General features: G+C 40.5%; 1 protein-coding gene across 3 annotated transcripts in view; it reads left to right on the top strand.

Moving 5' to 3' along the window:
- Positions 1-23,032, top strand: part of ACER3 (alkaline ceramidase 3) — a 141,486-nt gene that overhangs the window by 51,046 nt on the left and 67,408 nt on the right. For 2 of the 3 annotated variants that reach the window (XM_062196751.1, XM_062196752.1), the window contains exon 3: positions 8,872-8,924. The exons of the other annotated variant lie outside the window; for it this stretch is intronic. In XM_062196751.1, coding sequence (XP_062052735.1) covers positions 8,872-8,924 — 53 coding nt within the window. The remainder of the gene's footprint in view (positions 1-8,871; positions 8,925-23,032) is intronic. 3 annotated transcript variants of the gene reach the window in all.

Raw genomic sequence — 23,032 nt, forward strand, 5'->3', positions numbered from 1 at the left:
TTAGAATCTGATGGCAGTTTTCATATAGAGCATATACTACTTGTAATTACAGTTTCATGATGTTGAAAATGATCAGAAACATTATTTCATATATTACAGGTAAGAAACCGAGGCTCAGACATGGGAACTTTGAGCCTCGCTGAGACAAACTGGAACTTGAAACTAAATCATAAGCCCCCTGACACACCAGTAGTTCTCAGTCGTTTAAGTGAATAATGAGGTACCTTAATTAATCTTGGGGAATTGTTAGTTGATTATTTTTGGTCAGAGTTTAGAGAACATCATGACTGGGAGAATTTAAAAGGAAAAAAATTTCTAAAGCTGATTTGGAGACTTTCTCTTGAAAGCATTGTTAAAATCACAGAAAATACTTCTGTTGAGAGGAAAAAATATTAAATGTTTACTTACCTGTTCTTAAATTTAAAGACAAATCTGAAATCCCATCTTTTCTTCATTTTCTTCCTGCCTAATAAAAATATGTTTGATTCTAAATATGTGCCTTATAATTGCCCTTCTGACTTTTGAATTGTTTTATTTGATGCCTCTAATTTTGTCTTGATTCACATTCTTACCATGAAATGATCCTTTCAAGTTTTGGATCAGCCCTGACTTGCCAAAGTTTGTAAACTGAAAGAATAGTTCCTAAAGTACCTGAATCTTTTCAGGGCAATTTTGTGTACACTCTTAAATTGCAGCTTCTTTTCCACCACATCATTCATAAATGAGAGCCTCTACTGAAGTAAATCAGGCAAATAAATCAAGTTAGCAAACTTTGGTGGGATTGCTGAAGTTGCTCTTTTGCTTTTATGACTTTTATGATTTTTACAGCTAGAAGGTTTTTACCACACCCACCCCCATTAAAGCTTGTCATAGTTTCCCTGTCTCTGAGTATAGACAGCTCAGATAAATGATAAAGCATTTTAAGAGGCTCGCGATGTCAGTGTTTATTCTCATGGTCACATTTTCAATATTTTAATGTCTGGAGAGCACTTGAGCTAATCATTGATTAGAAAGGAAGCAATCAAAATGCTCCCTGACCTCCTCTGATTAGTTATGAAATGTGGAGATATGATTGCATTTCCTCTGCCTGGTTCACATTAAGGGACTGATTTCAGGAATCCAAATTTATTTCACCCTGTTCCCTTTGCAAACCATTTCCTGCCTTTGTTTCCTGTGCCACAGGTTTCCTAGATCCTGGTCACAGAAATCACAGTTTTATCCTTGACAAGTCCTCTTCCATCTCTCTCTGGATTCCCATAGTAACTTACTCGCCAAGTCTTTAGATTCTATCTTTGTGATCTCTAGAATTTGCCTCTTTCCATTTTAGTGTCATCACTCTGAGACCCTTGTGTCTTTCTTAGCTGAACTTCTTACTGACTTGATAGTATACCATAGATTCTTTTCTTGAGTAAAAAGTTCTGTGTTTGAACACCACCTCTCCTATCACCTTACCAAAATTCTGAAATTTCTATTGTTCATTGCTTCTAAGGGGAGCTATAGCACAGAGGAAGACTTTAGGATCAGACAGGCTTAGTTCTAATCTCAATTGATGAGAATAATAACGGTTGCCTTGTAGGATTTTTTTTGTGAGATTTGGAAATAGAGTGTATATTATTTCTTGGATGTCTTATATGGTAGACTTAACTGGAAAGGGAGCAGAGGAATTTTTGATTTAGAAGGATCTGGGTAACAAAGTATTAAGTAAAAGGATTGATGTATCTCTTACCCTTTCATAAATGGTTCAGAAAAATATTTTTTTTTTATTTGACAGATAGAGATAGACAATGAGAGAGAGAGACAGAGAGAAAGATCTTCCTTCCTGTCGTTCACCCCCCAAATGGCTGCTAAGGCTGGTGCACTGCGCCGATCCAAAGCCAGGAACCCGGTGCCTCCTCCTGGTCTCCCATGTGGGTGCAGGGGCCCAAACACTTGGGCCATCCTTCACTGCCTTCCTGGGCCACAGCAGAGAGCTGGACTGGAAGAGGGGCAGCTGGACTAGAACCTGGTGCCCATATGGGATGCCGGCGCCACAGGCGGAGGATTAACCAAGTGAGCCACTGCGCCGGCCCCCAGAAAAATAATTTAAATAAATATATATATTTCAAAAGAAATTTTAAAGATTATAATAAAGAGCAAAAAATAAATCTAGAGGTTGCATAAGAGTTCAATAAGCAGAAAATTAGGTTGGGCTAGGGAGGATTGGATAATAGAGGGAATAAGTATTCCAGGCAGAAAGAACAGGGTAAGTTTAAAATGAGTGAAGAAGAGCAGACTAGTGTTGACAGTGTGAGATTAGAGAGACCAGGGACAGTCGTTACGATGAGAGAAATTAGATTATGAAGCCTTGTGTATGCCTTGCATAAGTGCCTTTGTCACTTAAAGTAGCCACATAGGATGCTCATACTCCAGGGGATGAGAAAAATGGTCTGTTGGGACACAAAAGGAAAATGCTCTAATGTTTGGATATATGTTTCTTCTTTTACATTTTTCCAAAATTCTGTTTTATATGTTTTAAAATATATATGGTATCTTAGCACCACAGTATGTATACTTTATAAGTAAATATGCATAAATGAGGTTCATTAAATGTATTTTTGCTCTCAGAGTTGGGAGGCTACTTCTTTAGATATTTCTTGCCTTGTGACCAGAGTGATTTTTTAAAAAAGGCAAAACAGATCATTCCGATCCCATATGTATATGTGCATGTAGTTTTTTAACAGTTTTACTTTGTCCTTAGGACAAAGTCCAAATCTGAATCAAACTTTTTTTTTTTAGATTTATTTCTTTATTTGAAAGGCCAAATGACAGAGAAGAGACACAGAGAGATTAAGATTGATCATCCATCCACTGGTTCATTTCCTAAATGGCCACAATAGCCTGGTCTGGGCCAGGCCAAAGCCAGGAGCCAGGAGCCAGGAACTCTATCTTAACACAGGGTGGCTGATACCCAAAACTTAGGCCATCTTCCACTGCCTTCCAGGGTGCATTAACAGGAAGCTGGATCAGAAGTAGAGCAGCTGGGACTGCAGCTGGCATTGCAATATGGCATGTCTGTGTCACAGATGACAACTTAACTACTCTGGCCCCTGAATCAGGTTTTAACATGGATTTAAAAGCTCTTATTAGTGAAGCTCCTAAAAGCCATGCCAGTCTCATCATCAGATTCCTATTCCAAATCATTGGTGGTCTAATCCAAGCTCTCTTTATTTTTATTTTTATTTTTATTTTTATTTTTATTTTTTTATTTTTGACAGGCAGAGTGGACAGTGAGAAAGAGAGAGACAGAGAGAAAGGTCTTCCTTTTGCCATTGGTTCACCCTCCAATGGCCGCTGCAGTAGCGTGCTGCGGCCGGCGCACCGCGCTGATCCGATGGCAGGAGCCAGGTGCTTCTCCTGGTCTCCCATGGGGTGCAGGGCCCGAGCACTTGGGCCATTCTCCACTGCACTCCCTGGCCACAGCAGAGAGCTGGCCTGGAAGAGGGGCAACCGGGACAGGATTGGTGCCCCGACCGGGACTAGAACCCGGTGTGCTGGCGCCGCAAGGCGGAGGATTAGCCTAGTGAGCCGCGGCGCCGGCCAGCTCTCTTTATTTTTAAAAAATTAATCTGAATTAACTCTGCATAATCTTTCTACATAGGATGATCCCTTAAAAAACAAACAAACAAACAAACAAACAAAAAAAAAACAAAAAACTCCAGCTTATCCTTCAACTCCTAGCTTAACTGTGTCTTTTGACCCCCCATATGAGGTAATTAATTACACTTTGAAGAGATTGCCATAGTCCTGAAACCTTCCTTTTTGTAATTTTCATGGTTTGGATAAAGTTCTGAGGCAGAAACCACATTTCTGTTGTTCACCTCTTCTGCTCAGTGGAAATGCTTGGAGCATTAAGTACAGAATGAATATTTGTTGAAAAGGAATGGGTTCTTCATCAGAGAAATGCTGGTTGAAATCATAATGAAATACCACCTCACATTTACTGGGATGGCAGTCATCACTAAGTCAGGCAGTAGGGATTGATAAGATTATAGTGAAATTTCATATATTGCTGGTGCGAATGTAAAATGGTACGGGTGATTTAAAATATACTTCCTGAAAGTGTTAAACCATATGACCCAGTATTTCTACTCCTAAGTATACATCTATGAGAAAGAAAAACATAAGTCCACATAAAAATCTGTTTATCAATGTTTACATAGCTTTTTATAATGGCCAAAATGTGGAAACAACAGCTGTCTGCCTTAGCTCAGGCTGCCATAACAAAACACCGTAGACTGGGTGGCTAAAACAGTGAACATTTGTCTCATAGCTCTAGAGACTGGGAAGTCCAAGATCAAGGTGTGGGCTAATTGAGGTCCTGGTGAAGACCTTCTTCTTGACTTGCAGACACATGGCTTTGCTCTGTGCAGAGAAACAAGCTTTGATCTTTTTCTCTTATAAGGGCATAAGATGAAGACTTCATCTAAACCAAATTACATCCCAAAGCTCTCACCTCCAGATACTGTTATACTGGAGGATAGGTTCAACAGATGGATTTTGGAGAAATACAGTCAGTCCATAACAATATCCATCACCTGGTGAATGGAAAGCTAAAGTGTGGTATGTCCATATGATGGAATATTTCTCATCTATAAAAGGGATGAAGCACTGATGCCTGTTACTACATGAATGAATATTAAAAATATTATTAAGTGAAAGAAACCAGACATGAAAGACTGGTTGCATGGTTTCATTTATATGAAATGGCCAGAATAGGCATTATAGAGACAGGATGTTGATTAATCATTACCTAGGACCAGAAGGATTGAGGGAAAATGTAGAATGATCATTAATAGGCATGGGGTTTCTTTTGGGGGTATTAAAAATATTCCAAATGTAGGTTAATATGATATTTGTGTAATTCTGAATGTACCAAAACAACTGAACTGCATGCTTTTAAAAATTTTTGATTAACAGATAATACTTATATTTTAAAAACTAAATACGCTGGCCAGCGCCGCGGCTCAATAGGCTAATCCTCCGCCTGTGGCGCTGGCACACAGGGTTCTAGTCCTGGTCGGGGCGCCGGATTCTGTCCCGGTTGCCCCTCTTCCAGGCCAGCTCTCTGCTGTGGCCTGGGAGTGCAGAGGAGGATGGCCCAAGTGCTTGGGCCCTGCACCCGCATGGGAGACCAGGAGAAGCACCTGGCTCCTGGCTTCAGATCAGCGCGGTGCACCGGCCGCAGCAGCCATTGGAGGGTGAACCAACGTCCTCTCTGCCTGTCAAAAAAAACCAAAAAAAACAAAACTATATATGTTTAATTTGAAAAGCAGAGATAGAGGAAGAGAGACAGAGAGCTCCCTTCACTGGTTCATTTCAGTTGCCACAACAGCCAAGGCTGCTCCTGGCCGAAGTTGGGAGCCAGGAATTCAATCCAGGTCTCCCGCAAGGGTGGGTGGCAGGGACCCATCACTTGAGTCATCACTGCTGGCTCCTAAGGTGCACATTAGTAGGAAGCTGGATTCAGGAACAGAGCTGAGACTCAAACCTAGGCATTCTTAACTGCTACACCAAACTTCCCACCACCCTCAATGAATTGTATACTTTAAATGAATCAGTTTAATGGTATGTGAATATACTGCAATAAGACAAGTATAAACAAACTTTAGCATAAACTTATAGTTTGCTTTAAAGGGAAACATAGAAAATACTGTATGGAGAAAGGTGATGCTGTTCTGTTACATCTCTTTGTATTCTCTATGTACAGAAATGTCCATTGCAGCAGAGTAATTTGTAAATGAATTGATGGAAATAAAGAAAATGGAGGTCTAAATCTAAAGATACCCCCTCCACCAAGTCCAAAAGGAGTTTGTAACCCTATAGCTATTGAATAGATTTTCCTTAAGAAACCTGTTTTATGTGTTGCCCAGATTGTTGAATGGAAACAAGTTGTAGTGATCTCTTGAAATTAAATCAGACATTTACTGGCGGGAGTTTGGTCTAGTGGTTGAGATGTCATTGGGATGCCTGTATCACATTTGGGTCGTGGCTCTGCGTCAAATTCCATCCTTTTACTAATGTACACCTGGGAGGCCGCAAGAGCTGCCTCAGTAGTCAGGTCCCTGCCACCCATGGCAGAGACCTGGATTAAGTTTCTAGCGCCTGGCTGTTGCAGGCATTTGGGGATTGAACCAATGGATGGGAGCACTGTGTGTGTGTGTGTCTGTGTCTGTGTGTCCCTGCCCTTCAAATAAGTCAAATACATTAAAAATGTTTTCAAAATAGAAAAATCAGGCATTTAATGCTATATAATATAAAGTAACAAGAAAACATTTTGAAAGAGTTTGAATAGAAGAGTCCATGAGTAAGGCAAAGCGAAGTGGCTGCTCTGTCTTTCAGGATACACAGCCCGCTTCATTTTTATTTTTGTACTTCATAGTGCATTGTGTGACTAAGTAACTCACATGGGTTTTTTTCCTTCCCTTAAATAATTTTTCCATCTTTGAACCTTCTTTTTTTTTTTTTTTTTTGACAGGCAGAGTGGATAGTGAGAGAGAGACAGAGAGAAAGGTCTTCCTTTTTGCCGTTGGTTCACCCTCCAATAACCACTGTGGCCGGCGCATCTCGCTGATCTGAAGCCAGGAGCCAGGTGCTTCTCCTGGTCTCCCATGCGGGTGCAGGGCCCAAGCACTTGGGCCATCCTCCACTGCCTTCCCGGGCCATAGCAGAGAGCTGGCCTGGAAGAGGGGCAACCGGGACAGAATCCGGCGTCCCTACCAGGACTAGAACCCGGTGTGCCGGTGCCGCAAGGTAGAGGATTAGCCTGTTAAGCCACAGCGCCGGCTGCATCTTTGAACCTTCTAATTTATCATTTGGAAACAAAACAAAGTAAAACATTAACTATCTCTGGTAAAATGAGTGTAGAATCTATTTTTATTTTTCCCATCTTATTTTGAGCAGTAAAAATAATGTAATAACAATGTTTTGTGTTGTGACTTTTTAAAAAAGCAGGAGTAACAAATACCTTAAATTTTTTCTCATGTGGCATCTATGAATTATTTGGTGATATTCCTACTCAGCATGTTTGTTGGGATAACTCCTATACATCCTCTACTGTCATTCGTTCTCTCTCTGATTTCCTTTACAATGTCCCTCCTCTGTGCTCCCACGGCACTCTACATATCTCCATGCACAGGCTCCTTTTGCCTGGCTCCTCCATTACAACATTTGCTTTATTAAAGGCCAATGACTGAATAAAATAAATCTTTAAAAAAAAAAAGGGGGGGCGGGGGTGCTGGCGCTGTGGCTCAGCGGGTTAACGCCCTGGCCTGAAGCGCCGGCATCCCATATGGGCACCGGTTCGTCTTCTGATCCAGCTCTCTGCTATGGCCTGGGATAGCAGTGGAAGATGGTCCAAGTCCTTGGGCCCCTGCACCCGTGTGGGAGACCTGGAGGAAGCTCTTTGGCCCCTGCCTTCGAATCGGCACAGCTCTGGCCGTTGCAGCCATCTGTGTAGTGAACCATCGGATGGATGGATGGAAGACTTCTCTCTCTGTCTCTACCTCTCTCTGTAACTCTGCCTTTCAAATAAATAAAATAAATCTTTTTTAAAAAAAGGCCAATGACTGAATCTGATCTTTGTACCTCAGCATCTGAACTGAATTTGGCAAATAGGAAGTGCTTAGTAAATGCTGAACTGAACCTAATCAGAGAAGAAGTCCTGTTGTTAGATGTTATAAGGGCTGATTGGTCAGTTGATTTCTTTTGAAGTTGAAAAAAAATATATATATATGTATATATATGCACATACATACCCATACACCCTCTTTAAGTTTTATTTTTGTTAACACATCCAGTTGTATAGTCTTTGAGAAAGATTTGATGTAGGACATGACCTCTGAATATGGGACCCTAAATTTAGTTCTACTTAGAGTTTTGTGTATTACAATTGACAGTTTTTGGGGCTGGTGCTGTGGCATAGTGGGTAAAGCCACTGCCTGCAGTGCTGGCATTCCATATGGGTGCCGGTTCGAGTCCCAGCTGCTCCACTTCCAATCCAGCTCTCTACTATGGCCTGGGAAAGCAGTAGAAGATGGTCCAAGTCCTTGGGCCCCTGCACCCATGTGGGAGACCTGGAGGAAGCTCCCAGCTCCTGACTTTGGATTGGCTCAGCTTTGGCCGTTGCGGCCAGTTAGGGAGTGAACCAACAGATGGAAGACCTCTCTCTCTGTCTCTGCCTCTCCTCTCTTTGTGTAACTCTGACTTTTAAATAAATAAATAAATAAATCTTTAAAAAAAAAAAGACAGTTTTTAATACCCTAAAACAGAAACAGTTCATTTAAAATTCAGGCAGTTGGTGGAAGAACTTAACACATGAATACAGAATCTTTTTAAGTTTTTACTATTTTTTCCAGACTTTAACAGATACCTCTCTCACATCTAATTCAACAGCAGTTGTTATTAGCAACTCACTCTTACTGAATCTGTTGTAGCATCTAAAATGGTTCATATAGCAACAACAGCTCTCTTTTTGCAGTCGTATTTCTGATAACTAAATTCAGTGGCATCAACAGGATTGGTAACAAACATAACTGAGTCTCTTAGTAAGCATACAGCACAGCAATTTAGATCTGAAGTACAAGGGAGTACCGAAGAGTAGCTAACCAGCTGTAAGCATTAAAGCTTACCTGAGTGTCAGATTATGTGTTTTAGAAATAGTGGAATATGTTGGTCTAGTAAATCACTTAGTACAGGGAATTTGAGAGAAATATTTATCCTGTACTTTTGTGTTCCTTTAAAATCAATGCTTTGAAATATCTTATTGTCTTCTCAAGTCACTCTGATAATCCCAAATAATTTTATGCTAATTTTTAAAATTTGTTTTAATTTCAGTGGTAGGAATGGGATCCTGGTGCTTCCACATGACTCTGAAATACGAAATGCAGGTTAGTAATGACAAAAATGATTAAATGCTTATTTCTCTTAATCCAGAGAATCTAGACACACTTCAAATTTGAGAAAAGAACATGTAACTAAAGGGTGGTTAAAAGATAGGATTTGTAGGGGCAGGTGTTTGGCTTAGCCATTAAGATGCCCACATCCCATTGCCAGGGTTTGACAGCCACCTGTGGCTCCTGATTCTGGTATCCTGTAATGCTCACCCTTGGAGGCAGGAGTAATGGCATAAGTAGTTGAGTCCCTGGCACCCTAATGAGACCTGGATTGAGTTCCTAGCTCTAAACTTCAACCTGGCCCTGCCCTTATTGCCTTGGGCATATGGGGAGTGAACCAGTGAATGGGAGCACCTTCTATATCTCTCCCTCTTTCTCTCCCTGTCTCTTTTTCTCTTTTATCTCCTTGCCTTTCAAGTAAATAAAATAAAAATAAGTAACATTTTTTAAAGAAAAATCACACATGGAGTTTATGATTTTTATTTTTTGGAAAAATAAGATTTATATTCTCTAGTTTTTTTCCAGGCAGGGGATCCAAATCAACCCAGTGAAGTAAAGAAGGAAGCAGATAAGGTGTCCAAAAGGAAACAAGTGAAAACAGTAGGGCCTTTTGACTGTCCCTTTGCTATTATCGTGTGCTTTTAGAGCAGTGTTAGAAAGTAGGATCACATGGGGACCAGCATTGTGACAGCAGGTTAAGCTGTGGCTTCAGATGCCAACATACCAACTGGAGTGCTGGTTTTAGTCCTGGCTGCTCCATTTCTTATCCAGCTCCCTGTGTATACACCTGGGGAAGCAACAGAAGATGGTCTGAGTACCTGGATGGAGTTCCAGACTTCTGACTTCCACCTGGCCCAGCCCTGGCTATCATGGACATTTGGGGAGAGAACCAGTGGATGAAATATCTCACTCTGGGCCGGCGCCGCGGCTCACTAGGCTAATCCTCCGCCTTGCGGCGCCAGCACACCGGGTTCTAGACGCGGTCGGGGCACCGATCCTGTCCCGGTTGCCCCTCTTCCAGGCCAGCTCTCTGCTGTGGCCAGGGAGTGCAGTGGAGGATGGCCCAAGTGCTTGGGCCCTGCACCCCATGGGAGACCAGGAGAAGCACCTGGCTCCTGCCATTAGATTGGCGCGGTGCGCCGGCCGCAGCGCGCCTACCGCGGTGGCCATTGGAGGGTGAACCAACGGCCAAGGAAGACCTTTCTCTCTGTCTCTCTCTCACTGTCCACTCTGCCTGTCAAAAATAAAAAAAAAAAATTAAAAAAAAAAAGAAATATCTCACTCTGTGTTCTCTCTCTCCTTGTTGCTCTGCCTTTCAAATATATAAATAAACCTTAATTTTTTTTTCAAAAAAAATTACAATGAAACATCTTTAAAAGAGTTAAAGAGTTAGTTCACCAAGACAGTACATTCTTATTCTTAGATGCCTACAGCTTTTCAAGTCTCTATAGCATCCATTTGAATGGGCCAGTCCTACTAGCTGGTAAAGTGTTAGAGCTATACAAGGATTCTTGCTGTAAGGAAGCCAGTTGTCTAGTCTCCAAATTTTTATCCCTTGGTTTCCCATAATTAACTCAGTACCTTCTAGAACAGCATTTGTAATAAAATGTGAACTACATATATAATTTGAAATATTTTGTGGCTGGTGTTGTAGTACAGCTACCTGCAAAGCCAGCATCCCATTTCAGAGTACCAGTTTGAGTCTCAGCTGCTCCACTTAAGATCCAGTCCCTGCTCATGTGCCTGGGAAAGCAGCAGAATGTGGCTCAAGTGCTTGGGCCCCTGCTATCCATGTGGAAGATAAGGATGGAGTTCCTGGCTCCTGGCTGTTGTGGGCATTTGGAGGGTGAATCAGCATACCTTCTTTCTCTGTCTATCCCTTTCTCTGTCACTTTGCTTTTCAAATAAACTAAATATTTTAAAAAATATTTTAGAGATGGGTGTTTGGTACAGCTATTAAGACACCTCTTCGATGCTCATATCCTGTATTAGACTGCCTGGGTTCTAGTTTCAGCTTCACTTCCAAGCCAACTTCCTGCTAATGCACACTCTGGGAGGCAGCAGATGATGGTTCAAGTACTTGAGTCTCTTCTACCCATGTGGAGACCCAGAGGGAGTTCCTGGCTCCTGATTTTGGCCTGGCGTAGCCACAGCTGTGGTGAGGATTTGGGGATGAACCAGTAGGTAGGAGATCTCCGGTTGCCCCTCTCCATCTCTCTTTTTCTCCTCTCTCTGCCTTTCAAATAAATAAAAATAAATTTAAAAGTTAGAAAATGTTCTAGTATCCATCTTGAGATAAGTAAAAAGAAATAGGTGAGATTAATTTGGTAATGCATTTCGCCTCATATATCTGAAGTACTCAACATATGAATATAATCAATATAAAATTTATTGGTAAGATAATTCATATTTTGAAATGTGTTTATTTTATACTTGAAATAAATTTTGATTCATATTAGGTTTATTTTTCAATGTTCCCTAGCCACATTGGAGCAACTACTGGCTACCATATTAGGTAGTGATGTTCTGAAAAGATCTGCATATACAATCATCTATGAATGTTTAGTTACAGCCATATGAGATGTATGATCATTAACTATTAGGATGGATTCTGATAATCAGCAGATATAATAAGGTGTCATGTGTGCTAAGTGTGTTCTGCTTGACTTGGAGAATTTATAGATGGATAATATACTAATCTGACCCTTATCAAGCATAGAACATACTTATTCTCACATTTTCTGATAGGAAAAGCAGACTTATAAACAATGATACAATATGAAAATTATTTTTAAAGAAGTATGACAGCACAACAGGAATTGGAAGTGTCTATGAGAGCTGAAGACATTCGGGATACCTAGTTGGAAAAGGGAAAGTATGCACTGCTTTAGGTCAGGGGGAAATAGAAGCAAAAAAGTGGAAGAAGTACATTCCCAGGGAAGAGTTGGAAAGAAGGCTGCAGTGAAAATTCTACAGAAGGAAGAAGGACAATGTGGATTGGCCTAGAAGGTGCTGACACTCAGCAACAAGCATGGACACTACAAGACCCCCACAGCCAAGAGCCAGAGGAAGTGCTAGCTTTGGAGAATGAGATGAGAGCAGGCTGCAGAAGCCTGTACCACTGGCAGTATAGCCAGAGTGACTGGCAGAGTACACTGTCTTTTAGTCCAGCCTGGGGCCTTAAGGGGGACAGGGTATCACCTAACCCAGCAAAAAAAGGGACGCATTTCTCTCTCCCTATCCCCCAACAATGCCTTCTGGCAACCAGTTGGCAGAGGGGGCCATTTTGACATCAGTAGCAGCTGCAGTGGCTCTTGTGCCCATGCCCAGCAACTGGCGGGAACAAGGTGCCATTTTGACACCAGTAGTCTCTCAACATATAACAGGCTCGGGGGTTCAAACCACCTATGTGGAGCAGCCACAGGCAGCTGGCTCTGAAAACATGTCTGCCTCTCTGTGGACAGGATAACCTAGTAGGGTGGAGCAGATCCTCTGCAGCCTGTGACTGTGGGAGCCTTGTGTGTGGAGACTGTGGGGACTCTGACTGTGCTGTAGGATGTAGCTGGGTCTCTGGGCAATCACTGTGTGTGGCGCCAAAGGCTCAGAGCTCCCTGATTGTATGAGGAGGGTCATTGCAACAGGATCCATGTTCACATGAGAAATGCACAGATCCTTTGTGTGGCTTATATGGCAGCATGGGTGAGTCTTGCAGCCACAGTGGGCTAACCCAGGACATTGATCACTTTGGAAGAGATGAGGTGAAGGTGTGATTATACCAAGAGAGGTGACCATGTCCTCTTCCCTGCTGACAAAAAGATCTACCACACCCAATTTGGGTGTCACCCTGGATATTTGCACCACACTGGAACACTGAGGAAACAAAAGATTAATCATAGGATTATTCAGAAGCAACGAGAAGCAAATCCACAAAGTAAAGAAATACACACATTACATGGAAGAAAAATTCTCCCATGAGATTGAGATTTTGAAGAGAAATCAAACTGAAATATTAGAAATGAGAATTCAGTATGTCAAATAAAAATTCAGTGGAAAGCCTCAGCAAAAGACATGGTGAGGCAGAAAAAAGAGTATCTGAGCTAGAAGACAAATCTTTGGAAATTTATCAGACCAAAAAAATAAAGAAAAAAGAAGAAGAAATTAGAAAACTTAGAAACAGTGTTGGAGATTTATGGGATACTATAAAATGACCTAAGATACAGGTCTTAGGAGTTCCTGAAGGTGTAGAAAGAAAGAATGGGTTAGAAGGTCTATTCTGTGAAATAATAGCAGAACGTCCCTAATTTGGAGAAAGAAGGGGACATTCCAAGTACATGAGGCACATAGAACTCCTAATAGATAGGACCAGAGGAGATCTTCACCATGACACATTATAGTCAGACCTTCAGCACCTAAACATAAAGAAAAGTTTCTAAAATGTGCATGAGAGAAATGCCAGATTATATTCAGAGGATCCCTAATTAGACTCAAAGCTGACTTCTCATCAGAAACTTTGCAGGCTAGGAGAGAATGGAGAGACATAGTCCTAGTCTTAAAAAAACTGTCAGTCTAGAATACTGTATCCTGTAAAGCTCTCATTTATGAATGAAGGTAAAATAAAGACCTTCCATAGCAAACAGAAATTGAAAGAATTTATCACCACGCATCCAACCTTACAGTTGATGCTTAAGGATGTGCTACACACAGAAACACAAAAAAGGTAGTCATCATTATGAAAGAATGTGAAAGCAGAAAATATCCCAGTAAAAGTACAAAGAAAATCCAAAGCAAACACTAGGAATAATTATGGAAAAATGGCAGGACCAAGTCATTACTTATCAGTAGTAACCTTGAATGTAAATCACCTAAATTGCCCATTAAAAGATACAGACTGAATGGATTAAAAAACAAGACTCATCTTTGCTGCCTACAAGAAACACCTCACCAATAAAGATACATGCAGACTGAAAGTGAAAGGATGGAAAAAGATATTCCATGCTAATGGAAAGTAACAAAGAGCAAGTGTAGCCATCCTAATATCAAACAAAATAGACTTTAACACAAAAACTGTTAAAAGAGAAAAAGAAAGGCATTATGTAATGATTAAGGGATCAATATGCACCTAATTCCAGGGTGCCTGGCTATTTGCAATGAAAGTTAATAGAGTGGGGGCCGGCGCTGTGGTGGAGTGAGAATAAAGCCTCTGCCTGCAGTGCCAGCATCCCATATGGGTGCTGGTGTGTGTCCCAGCTGCTCCACTTCTGATCCAGCTCTCTGGTATAGCCTGGGAAAGCGGTAGTAGATGGCCCAAGTCCTTGGGCCCCGGAACCCGCGTGGGAGACTCAGAAGAAACTCCTGGCTCCTGGCTTTGGACCGGCACTATTCCAGCCGTTGTGGCCAATTGGGGAGTGAACCAGCGGATGGAAGACCCCTCTCTCTCTGTCTCTGCTTCTCCTCTCTGTGTAACTCTGACTTTCAAATAAATAAATCTTTAAAAAAATAAACGTTAATGGAGTGAAAGGGAGTCCATAGACTCCAATACAATAGTAATGGAAGGGGCCAGTGCTGTGGTGTAGCAGGTAAAGCTGCCACCTGCAGTGCCAGCATCCCATATGGGGACCAGCTTGAGTCCTGGCTGCTCCACTTCCAATCTTGGGAAAGCAGTAGAAGATGGTTCAAGTCCTTGGGCCCCTGCACCTGCGTGTGAGACCCAGAAGACGCTCTTGGCTCCTGGCTTCAGATCAGCACAGCTCTAGCCATTGCAGCCAGTAGGGAGGGGAGTGAACCAGCAAATGGAAGACCTCTCTCTCTCTCTCTCTCTCTCTATGCCCCTCCTTCTCTCTGTGTAACTCTTTCAAGTAAATAAATAAATCATTTAAAAAAATAGTAATGGAGGACTTCAACACCCCACTTTCATCAATGGACAGATCAACTAGATTGAAGATCCACAAACAGCAGAGCTAATTGACACTATGCACCAAATGGAGCTAATGGATGTCTACAGAACCTTTAATCCCACAGTTGAAGAATATTCAATCTTTTCATCCATGCATGGAACTTCCTCTACGTTAGTCCATATTCTAGGCCATAAAGCAAGTCTCAGCTGTTAAAAAAAAATGAAATCCTACCATGCAACTTTTCTGACCATAATGGAATGAAGCTTAAAGTCAACAACTCAAGGATCTCTAGAACATATGTAAATACATGGAGACAGAATAACATGCTCCTGAATGAAAGTGGGTCATAGAAGAAATGAAAAGAGAAATAAAAGAAATTACTGGAAATGAATGAAGATTACAGTACAACACATCAATACTTATGGGGTATAGCAAAAGAAGTGTTAAAAGGGAAGTTTATAAAAATTTGTGCCTAGATCAAGAAATTAGAAATGCATCAAATAAATGAGCTATGAGACATCTCAAGGACCTAGAAAAACAACAACAAACGAAACCCTAAATTAATAGGAGGAAGCAAATAAGTAAAATTGGAGAAGAAATAAAAAAAAAGAAACAAAAAAATACAAAAGGTCAATGAAGTGAAGAACTGGTTTTTTGAAAAATAAAACTGATAACACCATTGGCCCAACTAACCAAAAAAAGGTGGAGGAGCCTTGAGCTTTTTCAAGATGGTGGCATAGGAAGGGAGCTCATTGCTCCAGTCTAGGGAAAGATAGTTAAAAAAAAAAAATGGAGAGAGTGCAATTTCAGTGAAGAGTTAGGGAGAAAATGGTAGAGGAAACTCCACGCAAATTAGAGGAATGCTTTGGACCTAAGTGGAGGGTGTGGATATGCACAACGCACAACCCCAGCAGCCGAGGGCATCAGCACCAGCTTTGGAGAGTGAGGTGAAGCCAGACTGCAACAGCCCAAACCATTGATGATAAAGCTGTGGGAAGAGCCTGGCATGAGTCTGACTTGGAGTACTGTAGGGGACAGAGTACCGACCAACCTAGAGGAAAAAAAGAGGGGGACTATAAAAACACTGGGTGTGTGGGAGGGTGCAGGGTGTGGCTGAATCTAAGGGCAGTCACTGTGGGTGGTTCCAAGTGCTTAGGGCTCCCTGATTCTCTGGTAAGGGTCATTACTGTGGGATTGATCCATGCTTGCACTGAGGACTGCATGGATCCTTTGGTTCTTGTGGCAGCATGGACATAAATTATATGAACTGGGGCTAGCATACAGGCACTGGTCTCCTTTGAGGAGAGGGGATGGGCGTGAAAATACACCAACAGAGCAGAACAAACCTCCACTCTGATAAGAAAAAAAAAAAAAGGAAGCATTTTACCACACCAACTTGAGTGTTACCTTGGATACTCCCTTCACCCTGGAGCATTGAATAGAGTTCCCTGACCACACCCAACATAAGCCTCTGAGTATTCACTGAAAGAGCCAGCACTCCACTAAGCCACAGAGGCATAGTCCAAAGATAAAAGCCTTCACAGGGGGAAAAAAATCAACAAGTAATTCCACAACAAGTGGAATCAACAAGTAATCAACAAATAATGCCTAATAATGAAAGTAGTAATTCAAGAAACAAGAATAAGGAAGACAACATAATGCCCCCAAAAAGAAAACAACACTTCAGTACTAGAATGTGTAGATAGATTGAAGAAATGTCAGAAATGGAATTCAAAAAAATTGATCATAGGATTACTTAGAAGTAATCAGAAGCAAACCCATGAACTAAGGAAATCTAAACATCACATGAAATAAAATTTCCTCCATGAAATTGAGATCTTAAAGAGAAATCAGAATGAAATATTAGAAATGAACAATTCAATAGAACAAATAAAAAATGCTGTGGAAAGCCTAAACAGACTCAGTGAAGCAGAAGAAAGAATATCTGGATTAGAAGAAAATCTCTGAAATTTTACTGTCATAACAAAAAAAAAAGAAGAAGAAAATTAGAAAACTAAAAAACAGTGTTGGAGATCTCTAGGATACTATCAAACAACCCAACATTTGGGTCTTAGGAGTTGCTGAAGGCATGGAAAGAGAGAACGGATTAAAAGGCCTTTTTCAGTGAAATACTCACAGGAAACTTCCATAATTTTGAGAAAGAAAGGGACATTCAAGTATAGGAAGCACATAGAACTGCTAATAGACATGAGCAGAAAAGATCTTCACTGCAACACATTGTAGTCAAACTCTCCACAGTAAAACATAAAGACTCTAAAATGTGCACAAGAGAAACACCAGCTTACTTTCAGAGGATCTCAAATTAGACTCACATCTGACTTCTAATCAGAAACCCCACAGGCTAGGAGAAAATGGAAAGATATATTCCAAGTCTTAAGAGAAAACCTGTCAACCCAGAATACTGTACCTTGTAAAGCTCTCATTTAGGAAGGAAGGTGAAATAAAGACCTTCTACAACAGAAATTGAAAGAATTTGTCATCATTTGCTCAGCCTTACAAAAGATGCTTAACGATGTGCTACACACAGAAACATGGTCATCACTATGAAAGAAGGTGAAGGCAGAAAATTTTCCAGTAAAAGTACAAAGGAAAACCAACATAAACCATAGGAATCTTTATGGAAAAACGGCAGGGCCAAGTTTTTACTTATCATTAGTCACCTTGAATGTAAATGGCCTAAGTTCTCCAATTAAAAGATAAAAAGTGGTTGAACAGATTAAAAAAACAAAACCCATGTATTTTCTGCCTACAATAAACACATCTCATCAACAAAGATACATGAAAACTGAAAGTGAGAGGATGGAAAAAGCTACTCCACGCTAACAGAAAACAAAAAAGAACTGGTGTAGCCATCCTAGTATCAGACAAAATAGACTTTAAAATAAAAACTGTTAAAAGAGACAAAGAAGAGCATCAATTCAACAGGAAGATGTGACTATTATAAGCACATATGCACCTAATTACAGATCACCTGTATATTTAAAAGAAATGTTAATGGATCTAAAGGGAGACATAGACTCCAATACAATAGTAAATGGGTGACTTCATACTTCACTTTCAGCAATGGACAGATCAACCAGACAGAAAGTCAGCAAGGAAACAACAGAGTTATTTGACACTCTAGACCAAATGAACCTAACAGATATACAGACAGGCATTTTTCTATAGAGGAAATCCAAATGGCTAACAGACACATGAAAAAATGCTCAAGATCACTAGCTGTCAGGGAAATGCAAATCAAAACCACAATGATTTTTCACCACACCCCCATTAGAATGGCTTTCATACAGAAACCAACAAACAACAAATGCTAGTGAGGATGTGGGGGAAATGGTACCCTAATTCACTTTTGGTGGATCCAACCACTGTGGAAGACTGTATGGAGATACCTCAGAAATATGAATATAGACCTGCCATATGACCCAGCCATCCCTCTCCTGGGAAATTACCCAAGGGAATTGACATTAGCATATGAAAGAGTTATTTGTACCCCCATGCTTATTACAGCTCAGTTCACAATAGTTAAGATATGGATTCAATCCAAATGTCTGTCACCTGAATACTGGATAGAGAAATTATGGTATATCTACACCATGGAATTCTACACAGCAGTAAAAAAACCATTTGAAATCCTATTGTATGCAACAAAATGGATGAAACTGGAAAACATCATACTTAGTGAAATAATCCAGTTCCAAAAGGACAAATACTATATGTTCTTCTGATCTATGATAACTAATAGAACACCTAAAAGCAATCTATGGAAGTGAAATTGACACCTTGAAATGCACTGACTTTGAACAGCCATTGTCTTTACTATTGAGGAACAGTCTATGTTGAATTTGTTACTTAGTATAGAGTTAATTGTATGTGTTATAAAGTTAATTGAAAATAGAACTTAGTAAAAAAAGTAAGAATGGGAATAGGAGTGGGAGGAGGAAGAGGGGTGAGAAGGTAGGTATAGTGGGAAGAATTACTATGTTCCTAAAGTTGTATTTATGAAATGCATGAAGTTTGTGTTCCTTAAATAAAAGATTTCTGGGGGGGGGGGGAGAAAAGGAGGGGAAGGGCGAAGATTCAATTTAATAAAATCAGAGATGAAAAAGGAAATGTAACAACAGAATATAAAAGAGAAATAAGAAAAATTATCAGGAATTACTACAAAGAGCACAGACAATCAAAGCCAAAATAGGCAAATGGGATAACATCAAGCTAAGAAGCATCTGCACTGCAAAAGAAACAATCAGCAAAGTGACTATACAATTGACTGAATGGGAGAAAATATTTGCAAAGTATGTAACTGGTAAAGGATTAATATCCAGAATGTGTAAGGAGCTCAAGAAACTCAGCAACAACAAAACAAACAATCCAGTTAAGACATGAGCTAAGGACTTGAACAGGCATTTTTCAAGATGATTTTCAGATGGCCAAGACATGAAAAATGCTCAGGATCACTAGCCGTCAGAGAAGTGCAAATCAAAACCACAGTGAAGTTTCACTTCAGCCCAGTTAGAATGGCTCTCAAAAAGAAATCAACAAGCACAGGCAGTCAAAGCCAAAGTTAACATTTGGGATTGCATCAAATTAAGAAGTTTCTCTACAGCAAAAGAAACAGTAAGGAAAGTGAAGAGGCAACCAACAGAATGGGAAAAAATATTTGCAAACTATGCAACAGATAAAGGTTTAATAACCAGAATCTACAAAGAAATCAAGAAAATCCACAACAACAAAACAAGCAAACCACTCAAGAGATGGGCCAAGGACCTCAATAGATATTTTTCAAAAGAGGAAATCCAAATGGCCAACAGACACATGAAAAAAATGTTCAAGATCACTAGCAATCAGGGAAATGCAAATCAAAAACCACAATGAGGTTTCACCTCACCCTGGTGAGAAAGGCTCACATACAGAAATCTACCAACAATAGATGCTGGAGAGGATGTGGGGAAAAAGGGACACTAACCCACTGTTGGTGGGAATGCAAACTGGTAAAGCCACTATGGAAGTCAGTCTGGAGATTCCTCAGAAACCTGAATATAACCCTACCATACAACCCAGCCATCCCACTCCTTGGAGTTTACCAAAAGGAAATTAAATTGGCAAACATAAAAGCTGTCTGCACCTTAATGTTTATTGCAGCTTAATTCACAACAGCTAAGACCTGGAATCAACCTAAATGCCCATCAACAGAAGACTGGATAAAGAAATTATGGGACATGTACTCTATAGAATACTATACAGCAGTCAAAAACAATGAAATCCAGTCATTTACAACAAAATGGAAGAATCTGGAATGCATCATGCTGAGTGAAATAAGCCAGTCCCAGAGGGACAAATATCATATGTTCTCCCTGATTGGTGGCAACTAACCGAGCACAAAAAAGGAAACCTGTGGAAGTGAAATGGACACTATGAGAAACAGTGACTTGATCAGCCCTTGTCCTGACTGTTGATGAACAACTTAATACTTTATCCCTTTTAGTATTTTTTTTGTCCTACTTAATACTATTGGTTGAACTCTGTAATTAAGACACAATTATTCTTAGGTGTTTAAATTTAACTGAAAAGTGATCTCTGTTAAATATAAGAGTGGGAATAAGAGAGGGAGGAGATATACAATTTGGGACATGTTCAGTCTAACTTGCCCCAAACAATAGAGTTAGAAACGTGCTAGGGGATTCCAATCCAATCCCATCAAGGTGGCATGTACCAATGCCATGTCACTAGTCCATTTTATGAATTTCAGTTCACAATTGATCATAATAATAGGTCTAAGAGTCAAAGAGATCACATAAACAAGACTAGCATCTGCTAATACTAACTGATAGACTTAAGAAGGAGAGAACGATCCAACATGGGAAGTGGGATACACAACAGACTCATGGATTGGCAGATGTCCTAAACAGAACTCTAGCCTCAGAATTAGCCCTTAAGGCATTCGGATCTGGCTCAAGAGCCCATGAGAGTATTTTAGGCATGGAAAGCCAAGACACTCTGGAAAAAAAAAAGAACCTAAATGAAAGATCTCTGCAAGTGAGATCCCAGTGGAAAGAATGAGCCATCAAAGAAGGAGGTACCTTTCTCTGAAGGGAGGAGAGAACTTCCACTTTGACTATGACCATGTCTAAATAAGATGGAGTCGGCGAACTCAAAATGCTTCCATAGCCTTGGCAACTCATGACAAGAGTCCAAGGTGATTACTGACGCCATAAACAAGAGTGTCAATTTGCTAAGTCAACAACAGGAGTCACTGTGCACTTACTCCTCATGTAGGATCTCTGTCCTTAATGTGTTGTACAATGTGAATTAATGCTATAACTAGTACTCAAACAGTATTTTGCACTTTGTGTTTCGGTGTGGGTGCAAACTGTTGAAACCTTTACTTAATATATACTAAATCGATCTTCTGTATATAAAGATAATTGAAAATGAATCTTGATGTGAATAGAATGGGAGAGGGAGTGGGAAATGGGAGGGGTGTGGGTTGGGGGGAGGTTGTGTGTGGGGGAAACCATTGTAATCCATAAACTGTACTTTGGAAATTTATATTTATTAAATAAAAGTTAAAAAAAGAAATCAACAAATAATAATGCTGGTGATGATGTGAGGAAAAAATGGAAGACCTTTTTCTCTATCTCTCACTCTCTGTAACTCTACCTCTCATATATAAATTAATTAAAAATCTTTTTTAAAAAATGAAATTTGCCCAGCTCTACCAATTGCCAATTGCTTTCTTATTAAAGCCTCAATGCAACTCTCATATACTTACTACTTGTGTTTTTAAGAATTCTAGTACTATAGCTGAAAGAAGTTAATTGATTTTGCAAAAAGTACCCACAGGTTGTAAATGGTATCCCAAATCAGTTTTCACTAACTTCAAATCCTAAACCCTTATCCCCAAATTAATCTCCCTTGTCCTTTGTCAATATGAGAGAGAGATGAACTCTCTGGAGGACCTGTTGTCAACATTATCAGAAGCCTTAAAAATGAGAGGGATGTTCTGGTCCAGACTAGGATATCGGAGCCTTAGCAGGAAAAAGAACTTCCACATGGGAGGGTGGAAAGTCAAAGCCTGGGTGGGCATACAGTGTGTCAGTATGGAATGGAGATGGTCCTGCACAGAGCACTGGCACGTGAGTCAGGCAAAGAAAGTGTCCACATAGGAGGTAATTGAGTGTAGGTGTCAGAGTCTGTAATTAGAGGTAGGGAGGGAGCTTGTACAGTAGGGTAACCCAGACAGGGTGTCTGTGCAGAGGAGACAGCTCAATGCAATATCAGGAGACTTTTCACATAAGCTGGGAAGGTCTTTTTGGAATAGTTGGAATCTGAGTGGAATGGGGAGGGTGCCACATAGTGGGGACAGCTTTATTTTGTTTCAGTACCCTAGAAGGCATTGAGTGAGAACATGGATTATCTAAGTGAGGGTTCAGCAGCAACTCAGCATAGATATTGAAACCTGAATGAAAAAACATTAATTGGGAAACTAAGAGAGGTAGCAGTAATGGAATCCTGGTCACATTCAGGGCAATTAATCCAATAAATGAATATACTGAAGATGACGAGAAGCCACGTTTCTCACTGTTAGAGAATAGAGTCAAATAATGGCAAACTTGAAAATTAGAATGAACTCTTGGTGATAAATTGGAGACATCAGTGTAAACTCAGGTTTCTAGTACATCCATATGTATATTTGTGCATATATATGTATGTACATATACACACATATATGTATATATATGAAAGAAGAAGGAGAAATATAGGGAGAAATACAGTTGTGAATCTGTGAAACATTGTACACATGTACATATTTTTATGCACACAATCAATCTCCTTTAAAAGAAAGCAGAGCTGATTTCAAGGAATGGGGCAAAAAAGGATGGTGGGGCTGATACTGTGGCGCAGTGGGTTAAACCACCATCTGTAATGCCAGCATCCCATATGGGCACTGGTTCAAACCCTGGCTGCTCTGCTTCCAACAAAGCTCCCTGCTAATGAACCTGGGAAAGCAGTAGAGGATGGCCTAAGTGCCTGGGTCCCTGCACCCACGTGGGAGAACCAGAAGAAGCTCCTGGCTCCTGGCTTCTACCTGGCCCAGCCCCAGCCATTTTGAGAATTTGGGGAGTGAACAACCTATGGACAATCTCTGTCTCTCTCTCTCCCTCTCCAGCTCTGACATTCAAATACATA

Source organism: Lepus europaeus, chromosome 7, assembly GCF_033115175.1.
Source record: "Lepus europaeus isolate LE1 chromosome 7, mLepTim1.pri, whole genome shotgun sequence".
Classification (NCBI taxonomy): Eukaryota; Metazoa; Chordata; class Mammalia; order Lagomorpha; family Leporidae; genus Lepus; species Lepus europaeus.